Here is a 13,676-nt window from a genome sequence, read left to right on the forward strand (position 1 = left end):
ATCAGCTTATAAGAGTGAATAAATCTAAGTAATCAGAATTTTGAATTTGAGAATGACTTAAAATATTTTATCTTTAAAAAACTGACAAAGATCTACTAAGCATCTAATATGTATCACTGTTACAACATGAACAGCAAACTAAATTCAATGGTCAAGTCAGAGAAATTGGAAAGCTTTCAGAAAATGCTCTGAAGGCTACATTGACCAAGTTAACGACTAACTGTTGGGGATGGTCTCATTCACGGTTCCCCGCAAAGAAACTGAACCAAATCTTAACATTTTATATTAAGTAGGAACAGTGAATAAGGCACATAATACAGGTGATTGTTAGGTCACCACTATGTTTTTTTTTTAACTATAAAAATAAACATAAGTAACTAATGGAATAACAAAATAAAAGTTTATTTTATTAGAATTAGGAATGTTCTTTCCCTCTGGGCAACCTGAACAGTCCAGTTACAATGAAAATCTAAGAACAGTTATTTCCACAGCACAGGGTGCTCTATGCACAAAATTACAGGGTTAGGAGCATTTAATAAATTTACCGATCTGATTGTCTCACCAACCCACCCCCTCCCATCCCCCAAGTGCTCTACACCCAGGATTTGCAACTAAAAGAATTTGTTACATCAAGTCCTTTTCTGTCTTGTACTAAATTTCAGTTCCTAATTATGGCTGAATCACATTGTACACTGCAGATTCAACCATTTCAAATCAAGTCAGTCAGTCTTGGATCTGTTATATGTGTTTATGTATACACATGTGTATTTAATTATTTATTTAAACACACATAAAACACATACAATCTGGGTCGCAGCAAATTACACAGAATTTAGTCTGATAATATTATATGCTACTCAGTTTTACCACTGTGGTTTGTGTCCTGAGCTTTGGATCAAAATTTTACTATAAATCATTTAAAGTCCATCTACTGCTCAATGAATTGTTCAAATGAAGCATGCACTTTTCAAAAGACAATGTCACTGCCCTCAAGAAGACAGGGAGACCCTGGTGCTTACCATGAATAGAGCCCTCTTGACAGACTTAGGTAAGTGAAATGGAGAAGCTGTCATTCGATATGGCTTGCCTATATCTCAGCTGGGGCGGGGGGGGGGGGGTCACTGAAGCTACTAACAATGAAAGCACTGAGCTCAGGGAATACTGTCAAATATGGAGATAGCTGTTAAAAGATTGGAATTAAAAACGGTCAGTTCACCTTGATTCACACAAGTTAGGGAATGCACCCACAACTGCAATACCCTCAGATAATATGCCAAGACAAACTAGAAAGCATCTCTAAAAAGCACTGCTCCTCCATGGGTAGGGGCTGACACTCTGAGGTGCACACACTGCGTTTGGATACTTGTTACAGGGAAGTGCGTAATGACACAAACCTAGATACTGCAGTTAACTGGTTAAAATTTTCTTAAAAACACCACACATACACAAAACATTTTGATTAAGGGAGCCACATATATCTAGATAGCAACTCTGGCTGCTTTTCAAAGTTACCAGGGAAAGGAACTTATTCAAGCTTTCTTCAAAAAAAAAATCCTTAGTTTGATAAATGCCTTTTAAAATTGATACAGTCATTTAAAATAAAGTTCAATGGAGGTCAGGGGAGAGGAGGACATGGAAGAAGCAGACGTTGAATTCTGATCTGCACCTGAGGTGGCAAGGGAGAAAGGATTAAAGGTTCAGGTAAAGTCGATCCTAAAGCGACAAGAGGTTTAAGGAAGCAGCATAATATACTCAGGAAACATTCACTAATTTTTGATGGGAAAAGAACAGTTGCAAGTACGTCTCGTGTAACGACCTTTTCTAAAAGGAAAAGTGGGTTGACTCAGCAAAGCCTAACTTAGGCAAAAGGCCAGAGGAAAGTGAACCTACTTCCCAATGGAGTAATACGATGTACACTGCAAGAGCAGGCAAAGCTGCCTCACAAAAGGTAAACCCTCCCTAGGCGCAAGACAGTAAAAGGAAGACAAAGAGGTCCTCAACCCAAACTGGTATTTAATAGTAAGACCTCTTAATCTGGTTCCCAATTCACCCCGCACTCCTGTATAAAACTGATTTAGGGATGCTGACCTGTTGAAAAATACCACAGCCAGAATGGCCTCAACAGGTAAATAATTAATAAAACCACCACCATCCTTTACTTTTAACATAGCTTAGTAGAAATTTCATAAAAATGAACATCACAGCTAAAATGCATCATTAATTTTCCTATCCGTTTACAATAAAAGAAGCAAAGTCGGTGATTTCTGTTTAAATGCACTAGATGGGGATATTATGTCCTAGGGTTGTCTGTCTTCAAACTGAACCCACAGCAACACACAAGCAATTTTAATATCTGCCGTATTAAATTCACAATCTGAAACTAAGTGAATGGTTATTTATTTATATTTATATTTAAAGCAAAAAATTCTATTTGAAACCCTAATGTAAAGAAAGGGTGAGAGAAGAGCCATAACCAAAATCTTAAAAGGCTCAAAGCAGCAATTAAAGGAAAAAAAAGTGAAATGTTTCCTCTGGATGGATAGGGAGCGTAGGAAAGCCTTCACCTGTGCGTGACAGGTGCACACAAAGGCTTGAGTGAGATGCATAAGGCCATGAAGGGGAATGAAGCAGGGACTGGGTTATTCTTGAACTGTAGCAACTAAGCTCCCTGTTGCAGTCCTTAACTAGGCCATAGTGTTGTTGGGGCTTAACCTCCCTTGCCCTGATCAAGCACTGGGCGTGAGGCCCATGGCCAGCAACAGATACATAAAAACCGGAGAGCAAAGTAATCTCAGGAAAGGGAAATCAAAGAGTTCTTATGTCTTCCAGAGGTACTAAACCAACAGGTTTTTTTTTTTATCCCAACCTTTAACCATGGAAAGTTAAAGAAAATGGAAAGAAAATGCACAGCAAATAGACATAATGTTGAAGATTTTTAAAGAATAAATATTTTTTGTAATTAAACATTATGCAAACACGTGCCACGCTTGCTTTGTCCATGCATATGCGCTATATACAATTTTGAAAAATACTGTGTTGTCCTCTTGTTTTAAAAGTCATATACAAAGTTTTTTTTTGTTTTTTTTTTTGTTTAATTCTTCTTGCTGCCTACCCACTTCCCGCCCCAAGAATTTTCTTTACAAGGAACTAAACATCATTCACTCATGACCTTGGGGTGTGAGAGGGAGTCGGTCTCTGCATGTGGGTATATCTGCGTGAGGAGAGGAGGAGGGGAAGAGGTCCTTTACCAAAGTACAACGAAATGGCTGGTTTGGGCATGAAAAGCAGTGTCAAAGACCTGTTTTAAATTTTAACTGTACTACACTCAGGAAAAAGAAAAGAAAAGAAGTCAGCTTTGAGAATGAAGCTACGTTACAAGTTAAAGTTGGAGGACTTTTAGTGTGTCTGTCACACTTCGGCGGCCTAGAATACTGTTGTACAATGGTTTATCTACCTTTTTTTTTTATTACAATATAATTTACTTAAACTTTCTGTTAACAAAACAGAATTCTGGTACCACAGACCAGCAGTATCAGAATGGGCTTAGTGCCTCCTTGTTTGTGTTTGTTTTAATTGCATGAGCACTCTAGATGGTAAAGTTTTCAGAGTTCATTTTATGCAGGGTCATTTTCAGTCCTCAATGTACTCCCACAGATCTTTTTCATAGCCTTCATGAACATGCTGTAACAAAACCCTTCGTCGACTCTCACAGTATCTGTAATAAAAAAAAATAAAAAAAAAAGAAAGAAAGAAAATGTCAGCCTCCAGTTAAAAAAAATCATTTACTTATTTTTTAGGGCACCTCTACATTTTATTAAGACTTGGAACTAAGCACCTGTTTTTAATAACACATTTGCAGGTCTACTGTTTCTAATTTTAAAAAGGTGTTCTTTAAAAGCCATGATTCCCAGGTTTTGGCAATTTTAGAGTAATAAAATGTTATAAATTCCTAAAGGCCTTAGAAAAATTACCTGATTCAATCCTGTCATTATTCTACCTTAAGTAAACAGTTTCAGGAAAAAATATTTTCAAGGGTTATTTATTGACATTCATAAAATCTTTGTTAACTGTGAAATTACCATAAACACAATGTAGCTAGTAGCTAAGGGATGTAAAAATATTACTTAGGACTAATTCTCCAAGACTTCCAAATTCCCAAAGGTTTCTACCACTATTAAAAAGATTAGTAGTAGTATTTGCCAGGAAACAACTTTGGAGGAAAGATCTCCATGCTGAGAAAGCAAACATTTTGCATCTTTAGCTGCAAGAAGTAGCATATCTTGCTGGTGTATCATCTCTCCACACCATGCCAGTCTCCTTTCTTGGAGAATGAATAAAAACTTTATTCTCTACACTTTGTGAATTCTTTCACATCCCACGTCACCAACCACTCTACCATTTCGGTGACCCGTAAGGGGGCATTTTCTACTCCTCCCTCTCCTCCAGGCTCCTGAGACTTGAGACTAGGGGAGCAGTGGGCAGCAGAAGCTCAACCTAGGCTAACCCGCGACCCTGTCCCTGGGAGGTTCAGAGAGAGGATTCTAATCATTCTCCATCTTTCCAGACTCTGCAGACAGCCTCCTCCTCATACATCTTCATGGCCAGTGACTGATGTAAGAAAAATTGTTTTCTCCCTAGGACAATTTGTAAATTATGCCCTCATAAGCAATACTGAAACATTTATATTTTTTTCCCTACCGAAGCCCTCCAGAATTACTGAAAAGCAAGAACAGAACACCACTCCCTAGAGCCAAAGGCAGAATATAACATTGGAACAAACTGCAGCCTCATGATACAATGACCCCAACAGCAAGTCCCCTACCCTTTTTTAATCCAATTACAATCCAATAAAAGCTCCAAGTCCCCACCCATCAATGCTGGAGTATCTCTCCACACCACACCCCTCACCTTTCTTGGAGAGTGAATAAAAACTTTATTCTCTACCCCCCCCCCAAAAGTAGTAGAGTATCTTGAAATACCATCTATCTTTAGGGTAAAGCAAATCTCTCCTGGGGGGGGTGGGGGGAGACCTAATAAAAACTCTACAATAAGCCAGAGTAGTTCACTTGTCAATAGCCATGATTGCAGGACCCCCTGGCTATGTCCAGCAGCTAATCTCACCCAGCATCCTAATGGTCACTTGCCCTTTTTAGGCTTTTGCAGTAGGGGATAGGATAGTAGGGCAGCAAGTAAACAGATAAAGTTGAAAGGAAGAAGCTGGTGGGATACATGGCAGATTTCCTCCGCTGTGTTTAAATAGCACTACACGATCTGCAAACTGTAGCCCAAAGGACAGAAGCAATCTATGAGAAACATAGCAGCAGCTCAGTTACCAGATACACTAAACCCAAGTTTCACTATTACCTACCTTCACCACTAAGGCATACCATACTACAATGGCAGAATCTTTTGCTCAAAAACTATCTTAAAAAAAATCTCACCTGTACTTATCTTGTACTTTCTGTTTTATATCCTGTAGAGAATCTTGGGAAATATCTCGTTCAAGGTAGCCCGAAAGTACCTCTGTGGCATTCTCTAGATCTGCTTGGTTATTCTGCAAGGGGAGGAAGATACATAGTAAATTTTGGCTTCAAAAGAAAGCTGAAAGATAAACCATCTTAGCTGCTTCCTTGCCTAGACTGCTTTCAACAGATTCCATAATTTCCACAGGTTGTTTTCACTATATCTGTAAAGCTCTTTATTGTTTTTGCCTCTAACCACTTGTTCTCTCTTTTCAAGGACAATTTGTTAAATGTTAAAAAACTAAAGAATCAATGATTACCTCGGAAGAATATCAAGGACAATTTGAAAGGACTTAAAAGTCTTTAGGAATCTTTTAGTTCTGAGAACTGCTATTTGCTAAAACTAAAAGGGAAACTTGAGGAATAAATAGAAATCCATTTTTTCTTACATTGGGCTGCACCCACTTCTTAAAAGAGAATACTGTTATGGAAGATTAAAATTTTGTTTTCTTTTACTACTAGGGCTAGTTTTGTACGTTTACCCATCTAAATTCCCACCTGCTGGTCAGTATTACTGTCTAGTCATCTGTTGACGTTAATGTTTCATGCCTCAATTTTAAATGAACATATCTACTTGAAAACCTTTACTGCTTAATGCCCACTTTAGCCATTACATAACCACCACGTTAACTTCTAATATCATATATTAGTTTTACCTGAAAAAAAGGCTTTTATTAAGAACTGTAATGTGCCAGGTGCTGTGTGTACCAGCAATATACATGGACTGTCCCACTCAAACTTCACAATGTCCCACAAAAGCCTCCATTTTAAAACAGACACAGAAGAGGTTACGTAATATGCTCCAAGTCAACAGAGCTAACAAGCGATGATGTCAAGATTCAAATTCAGGGCTGCCTACGGAGAACCTGCACGCTGAATCACTAGCTGTCTCATCCATATCAATTTGAATGTAGTTTAGGACAAGAAATCTAAATTTATTTTCCCAATAAATACTATATTTCTAATCCACATTTTCTGAGCAGACAGGAACCTTTAAAACAATGTATCTTGTCTATGAAAGACCAAGTAGTCCTATGGCAAAAGGTGGGCCTTTTCCCACTCAGTAACTATTCCTACCTCAAAGATAATGGACTGGTTATTCTTTTTGAGGTAGAAAGCGAAGACATAAGTGTACATGAGTGTGGCACGACACTGGCAGAGGACATCAACTGCTTTCTTCAGGAACTGCACCTCAATCCAGGACATGTTGTGCTGTTGCATCTCCTCCATTTTCTGCTTCACCTGAGCATACAGTTTGTGCTCAAAGCGTAGACTTTGCATGTGGTTCATGTAACGGTTACAGTAGAACAGGTACCTCTGCAGCGCCGCCCTAGATCGCTGTCCATTAAGAAAAATTAAGGTTACAGAATTATGACAAATGTATTATATATATGAACAAAGCCAGTATCATGTTTGCTGATGAAACAGTACAGGAATTTGGCTAAAATTATGAATAAACAGACATATACTGCTAGATTCATTATTTAACATTGCTTTGAATGTCCCATAGCTATACTTTCCAAAATGACAGCCACTATAATCATGTGGCTATTTAAAATGAAAAATTCTGACTTCCACCCAAGATGGAGGTATAGGTAGACACACTGTGCCTCCTCGAACAACCAAAATAAGGACAACAATTCAGAAACAAAGTAACAACCAAAACTGAAAGAAAATTAAACTGTTGGAAGTCAGACAACCAAGGAGTTAAAGTAGACATATTCATCCAGACCGGTAGGCAGGGTGCAGTCAGGTGGCCGAGTAGAGAGAAGTCGCAGCACAGGAAGTGGTGACACAGGGCTCACAAGGTGGAACTGAGCACACAAGGAGGCACCGAGTAGACCCTGGGCACCCAGGTGGCGGCTAGCAGACCCCGGGCATGGGGTGACAACAGGCAGACCCAGCGAGGCGGCAATTGAGAAGTGGGGCACCATGTACAAGGTGGATGGCTGACTGTGCAGCGGTCCCACAGTCGCACGCAGATAACTGGGGAGTTGAGACAGATCTCGCAACCAAGGGTCCCAGCGCCTGGAAATAAAGCCTCAAAACACCAACTGAAAACACCTGTGGGGGTTGAGGCACAGGGAGAGACTCCCACCCTCACAGGAAAGTTCATTGGAGAAACCCACAGGATCCTAGAACACACACATGGGAATCAGCATCAGCGAGGCCCAATTTGCTTGGGGGAAGCAGGGGAAAAGACTGAGGTGCAACAAAGAGTGGAGCAAAACACCATTTTTCCCCCTTCTCTGACCCCGCCCCCACATACAGCATCACAACCCATTGACTTGAGTTGCCCCACTCTGGTGAACACACATGTAACACCCCTCATACATAACGGGTGCGAACAGACCAAAACATTATGGCTCAAGCAGAAAAACATCTCAAAGCCCCAGAGTCAATACTTCTAAGCAACCAAGAGATAGCCAACCTATCAGATGCACAGTTCAAAACACTGGTGATCAGGATGCTTACAGAACTGGTTGATTTTAGTCACAAATTAGATGAACAAATGAAGGCTAAACTAAGTGAAATGAAGGGAAATACACAGGGAACCAATAGTGATGGAAACAAAACTAGTACTAAAACCAATGGAGTGGACCAGAAGGAAGAAAGAAACAACCAAACAGAAAACAATGAAGAAACAAGATTCAAAAAAATGAGGAGAGGCTTAGGAACCTCCAGGAAATCTTTAAATGTTCCAACATCCAAATTATAGGGGTACCAGAAGAGGAAGAGAAACAGCCACGAGTGGAAAACTTATTTCAACAAATGATAAAGGAGAACTCCACCAGTCTGGCAAAGGAAATAGACTTCCAGCAAGTCCAGGAAGCTCAGAGAGTCCCAAAGAAGAATACACCAAGGCACACCATAATTACATTACCCAAGATTAAAATAAAGGAGAGAATCCTAGAAGCAGCAAGAGATAAGGGGACAATCACCTACAAAAGAGTGCCCATCAGACTGTCACCTGATTTCTCAAAAGAGACCTTACAGGCAAGAAGGGGCTGGAAAGAAGTATTCCAAGTCATGAAATCCAAGGACCTACATCCAAGATTGCTCTATCCAGCAAAGCTTTCATTTAGAATAGAAGGGCGGATAAAGTGCTTCTCAGATAAGGTCAAATTCAAGGAGTTCATCATCACCAAGCTCTTATTATATGAAATGTTAAAATGACTTATCTAGAAAAAGAAGATAAAAAAAATGTTTACTAAAATGACAGCAAAGTCACAATTACTAACAACCACACCTAAAACAAAAACAAACTAAGGAAACAACTAGAACAGAAACAGAACCACAAAAATGGAGATCATATGGAGGGTTAGCAACAGGGGAGCAGGAGGAAGGGGTGGGGGAAGGTACAAAGAATAAGTAGCATAGACGGCAGGCAGAAAGTAGACGGCGGGGGGCAAGAATAGTATGAGAAATGTAAAAGCTAAAGAACTTAAGACACATGGACATGAACTAAAGGAGGGGAATGTGGGAGGGATAGGGTGTGCAGGGTGGAGGGGAATGAAGGGGGGAAATGGGACAACTGTAATGGTATAATCAATAAAATATATTAAAAAATATAAAAATACAAAAAAAAAGAGAAGGAAACCTTCCCTTTGTCTTGGTGGAGCACACTTTCAGGTTCCACCTGAGGCTCTGCCTCCTGGGTTTTCAAACTGTTCAGCAAAATAAAGTCTCTTACTTAAATAAAAAATAAATAAATAAATAAAATTAAAATTAAAATTTCAGTTACTCAGTACTCAATAACCATACATGGTCAGCAGCTAACAAACTGGAGAGTGGTAATAAAGCACATACCATCATTACAGAAAGTTCTATTGGATATCACTGTTCTACAGTATGCAATAAAATACTAAATAGGCAAGATGCACCAGTATTTTGAAGCAGAAAATAGAAACACAACCCAGATATCATATAACTCCTGATATACCGCAGAACCATTTCACCAGCTAAGAATTTTGTGCCCCTTCCATATCCTGCCCACCTCAACCTCCCACCACCCGAGTCTCAACTTAGGTATCTAGAATTAACCATCAGTTTCAGAAAATATCCCAGGAAATACCGGGATAGAACAGCCTATTAAATGACACCAGAAGCTGTGATTAGCAAAATGTAAAACACAGAAAATTCTGTATGGCAAAATAACTTAGTTTCCTCAATAAATAAATGTCAAGGAGAGAAAAAAAGAAAGGAAGAAATGGAAGGACTTAAAGATTAGAGGAAACTCAAGAGATATCAATCAAACCCATCATTTTGTGGACTTGGGTGAGTCCTGATTTAAAGCAACTATTAAAAAAAATGTGAGTAAGTGGCAACATTTGAACACTGGAGAGTTGATGACATTAACAAACTATTGACTTCAAAAAATATATATAGTATAATTATAAAATAACGTGTTATAATATATAATAAATACATACATAAACACAATGTTGGTACTGCAGTTATATTTAAGAAAACTAAAGATACATGAAGTATTACCAAAGAAATATTGTATTATGATATCTGGTCTAGATTTGTTTTACATTATTTATCACACTGCAAAAATAATTTACATAGATCTTTCCTATTATACTGTAAATCTCCAGGGGAGCCAGACTTTTTCAAAGTAATCATGTTATGTTTACTTAGTATGTGGAAAATGACTAATAAATGCTTGTTAAATGCCTCCACTATGAAAAGGTTTCTTTCCATACACATATTTTTCTTTTACTATCACCTTCTCTTCTCACGTCTTAAAGCCAACACACAGCACAGACACTGCTAGGCCCTATGGTTGGTCTCTTGGTTAGAAATACTAACTCTGAACCACAGAATTAGCCAATCCCATGATCCAGTATCATACAATATTGGAACATCTTTAAAAACCTAGACAAGCCATGTTACTTTAAGAGTCAGGTAGATATCAAAACCAATGCTTATACACTGCAAAATTATGCCAATTATATCTACTTACTATTAAACATATTAATATTATATATTAATCTAAAAAGTACTACAATCACATGTAAAAAATATATATGTGAAAAATAATCTGCTTGGAATTTTACTCTGTCCCCAAAGCACTAATATTTTCAAGCCTATCATATTCCCAAGATGAAACAGAAAACCTAAATTACCATATTAAAATGTATAATATTAGAGGACTATATTTAATATGACCAACAATTTGATACAGCTTCGTATTAAAAACCTCTAAAAGTCAGTATGAAAGAAAACCCATACCATCACTGCAATAAGACTCACTCAAATCAAACACCAGATTCTGGATTGAGAAATGCAATCAGTGACCAAAAACACACTTCGGGAAACAAACAAACAACCTGTCTGCTTAGAACAGGGGTAGGCGAACTCTAGCCTGCAAGCTAAATCCAGCTGCTGCCTGTTTTTGTAAAGTCAAGTCTGTGTTCCCAAGATAATTTAAGTTTTTTACACAAAGAATTCTATATTCTCTAAGTTTTTCCTGTACTATTCTTATTGGAACTTGAGAATAATAATTGGCTTAAGTAATGAGCTCTGTGTCCTTAACTTTTGCTTTACTGAATCACAATACAATTACTGAAATGTAATAAACTATTCATATACTTGCAAAAGAAAACAAAAAGCCAGCCACACACAGCAGTCTACACCAAGAACAATTTTATTTTAGGAAACAACATCTGTCCAATTAATCTGAATGTGAGTTTCACTGGTTTTGTGCTTCTCTTGGTTTGGTTGTATAGTTGTATAAAAGCAGAAGGTTTATAGCTGGTTTATGTTTAAACATATTTAAGTAAATTATAATGAATATAATCTAAATTAACATTGGAATTTGTGGGGCTTTTTTCCCTTTAAAGGGACTACAAATATTGTGAAGGTCTTGAAACACCCCTCATCATTTATATATAGAAAATATAATTTCCCAGTCTTAAAAAAAAAGACAGAGAACTTTCACTTCTAACAATATGACATTGTAGGTTATGTACATGCTTCTGTATTTATGGCATTTTAATTAATAAATTTCAAGGGGATGTTTAAAAAGTGAAACAAGAAGAAACAGATCATGATTTGGATTACATCTGGCAAAGAAAGCCATTTGGAAATATTTTTGGGACAACTGGCAAATTTCAATATGGAATGGATGGCATGTAAGGAATTTCAAGAGTCTACAAATATGATAGACATCACTGGCTGAAAGGCACTCAAAATGTTGTTGAATCTAAAGCTATACCTAGTATTTGAATCCCTTCTGTAATAGTGGTTATGTTCCCCATCTGGTGATAGGAAATTTCCTACCTCCTGGAGCAGCCTATAATCAAACGTTTAAGAGGTTCTTCATGAACAATGAGGTTAAAAATAATAATACAGAATTAAAAATAAGTGAGACTGAATATAAATAGCAGCAGAGTTACTTAATAATTACTGTTCTCTAGTCTCCTTGCTGAGAAGGGAAAATCTTGACATAACTTCTGAAACCTGGAACTGTATTACATGTCTAGATTAATTAAAAGAAAACAAATAAACCTATAAATAGGAATATTCCTGATATGCATTTCAGATGAGATTCTCTTACTAAATGTACAGATACCCAGTATTTACTGGAGTATATTTCCACAAATCTTTCAAAATTGAAAACTCCTGCTAACTTATTCCCTAATAAACACACAATGTACATCCTGTTCAACTGTTACCCCAAAATAAATGCACTCACCTCCTGTGCGTCTCTTGCTGCCTTTGCATCATCCTCATTATAGCGGTTACAGTTGTACCTTAAAGTAAAGTAAGAGGATTCCATAAAGCCATAAATCGATGAAAAGAGAACCAATCACAGAATGTTAGCCTGGATTATCTAGAACCAATATTCTGCTTTGTACAGATAAAATGAGGTTAAAATAAGCAGGGTTTTCTATCAGTATAATGACAGTAACCATACTGAAAGGCACTCAGTGTTGTTAAACCTAATCCACACCTAGTGCTTGCATCCTCTCAGTAAGAGAGTATCAGCCCTCTATCCAGTAATAGGGAATTTTTCACTTCCTGACTTAGTCCATTCCAAATCAGTTCACCTATGCTCATTAGAAAACACTGTCATTCTTGAACTTCCATTTATTGACTATAGTTTGAACTATAGTTTGAACTTCTAATTCAACTTTTGAAGAAAGAGATCATCTGATGTCCTAGGTTGACTGTTATTTAGGTCAAATATTCCCAATCCTTCCAGAGTTACTCACCTTCTTATCTTTTCTTTCATAAACCAATGAACCAACAATTGATAGACTACTATATAATATTGGGTTTGCCAAAAAGTCCATTTAGTGTTTTCCATAAAATGAAAGACATATTTTTCATTTTCACCAATAACTATAATGATTTGGATATTCTGAGTATGTCAGCTATCTTCCATGTGGTATAATGTTCTCAATTAACATCTCGATTTGATCAGTATCAACTTCAACTGATCTACCCTACCATGGGGCGTTGTCTGGCAAGAAATCTCCAGTATGCAACTTTGCAAACTACTTTTCACATGTTCAATCAGTCGTGGCACCCTCTCCACACAATGAACAAGTCTTTTTTTTTTGGCGTTTCAGTTGTGTTTTCACCTTTTTTGAAATAATAAAGCATAATAAGCCAAAAATGTTGCTTTTCTTCCATCTTCAATATTAAAATGGCTACACAAAAATTTACCAATCTTGTTAAGTTTTTAAAAAATCTACACTGATCTGACAGCTGTTACACTATAATCTAACAAAACTGTTTCAAATGAAGTTAAAGACAAACTAAGTGCTACTAGAGCCATCTTACAGGAAAAAAAAACCCAACAAACTTTTTGGTCAACCCAATAGATGCTATGCTACGTGCTCTACACACTATTCCAGTTTACGAGAGTCACTCAAAACTGATATACTAAGTAAGGAGCTGGGAGAAACCTGCCAGAGAAGTCAGTTCAGAGTGGAGATGAATGAGACTGGCACTTCCCTTGTCCTCCTCACTCTCTACTTCTTCTTTTATGGTAGCCTAATTATGGAAGCAGCTGGTATTTATGGAGTACTTACTATACACACTCACTTACTGAGTTCTTTAAATGTACTATTACATTTAATCTCCTCAACCATCTTATGAAATGTGTATTATTATTATCCTCATTGAGCAGATGAAGAA

The 13,676-nt window shown here is 37.5% G+C and overlaps 1 protein-coding gene across 1 annotated transcript in view; it reads right to left on the minus strand.

Annotated features, from left to right (window-relative positions):
- Positions 1-383: 383 nt before the first annotated feature.
- The window catches only part of ARIH1 (ariadne RBR E3 ubiquitin protein ligase 1), a 155,935-nt gene continuing 142,642 nt past the window's right edge, over positions 384-13,676 (minus strand). The window contains exons 11-14 of the mRNA XM_037047101.1: positions 12,226-12,283; positions 6,600-6,860; positions 5,442-5,554; positions 384-3,715 (exon numbers count right to left, since the gene is read on the minus strand). Of these exons, the coding sequence (XP_036902996.1) occupies positions 3,631-3,715; positions 5,442-5,554; positions 6,600-6,860; positions 12,226-12,283 (517 nt within the window). The 3' untranslated portion in view covers positions 384-3,630. The remainder of the gene's footprint in view (positions 3,716-5,441; positions 5,555-6,599; positions 6,861-12,225; positions 12,284-13,676) is intronic.

The sequence above is a fragment of the Sturnira hondurensis genome, unplaced genomic scaffold (genome assembly GCF_014824575.4).
Source record: "Sturnira hondurensis isolate 20B ecotype Veracruz unplaced genomic scaffold, ASM1482457v3 Scaffold0005329, whole genome shotgun sequence".
In the NCBI taxonomy this organism is placed as follows: Eukaryota; Metazoa; Chordata; class Mammalia; order Chiroptera; family Phyllostomidae; genus Sturnira; species Sturnira hondurensis.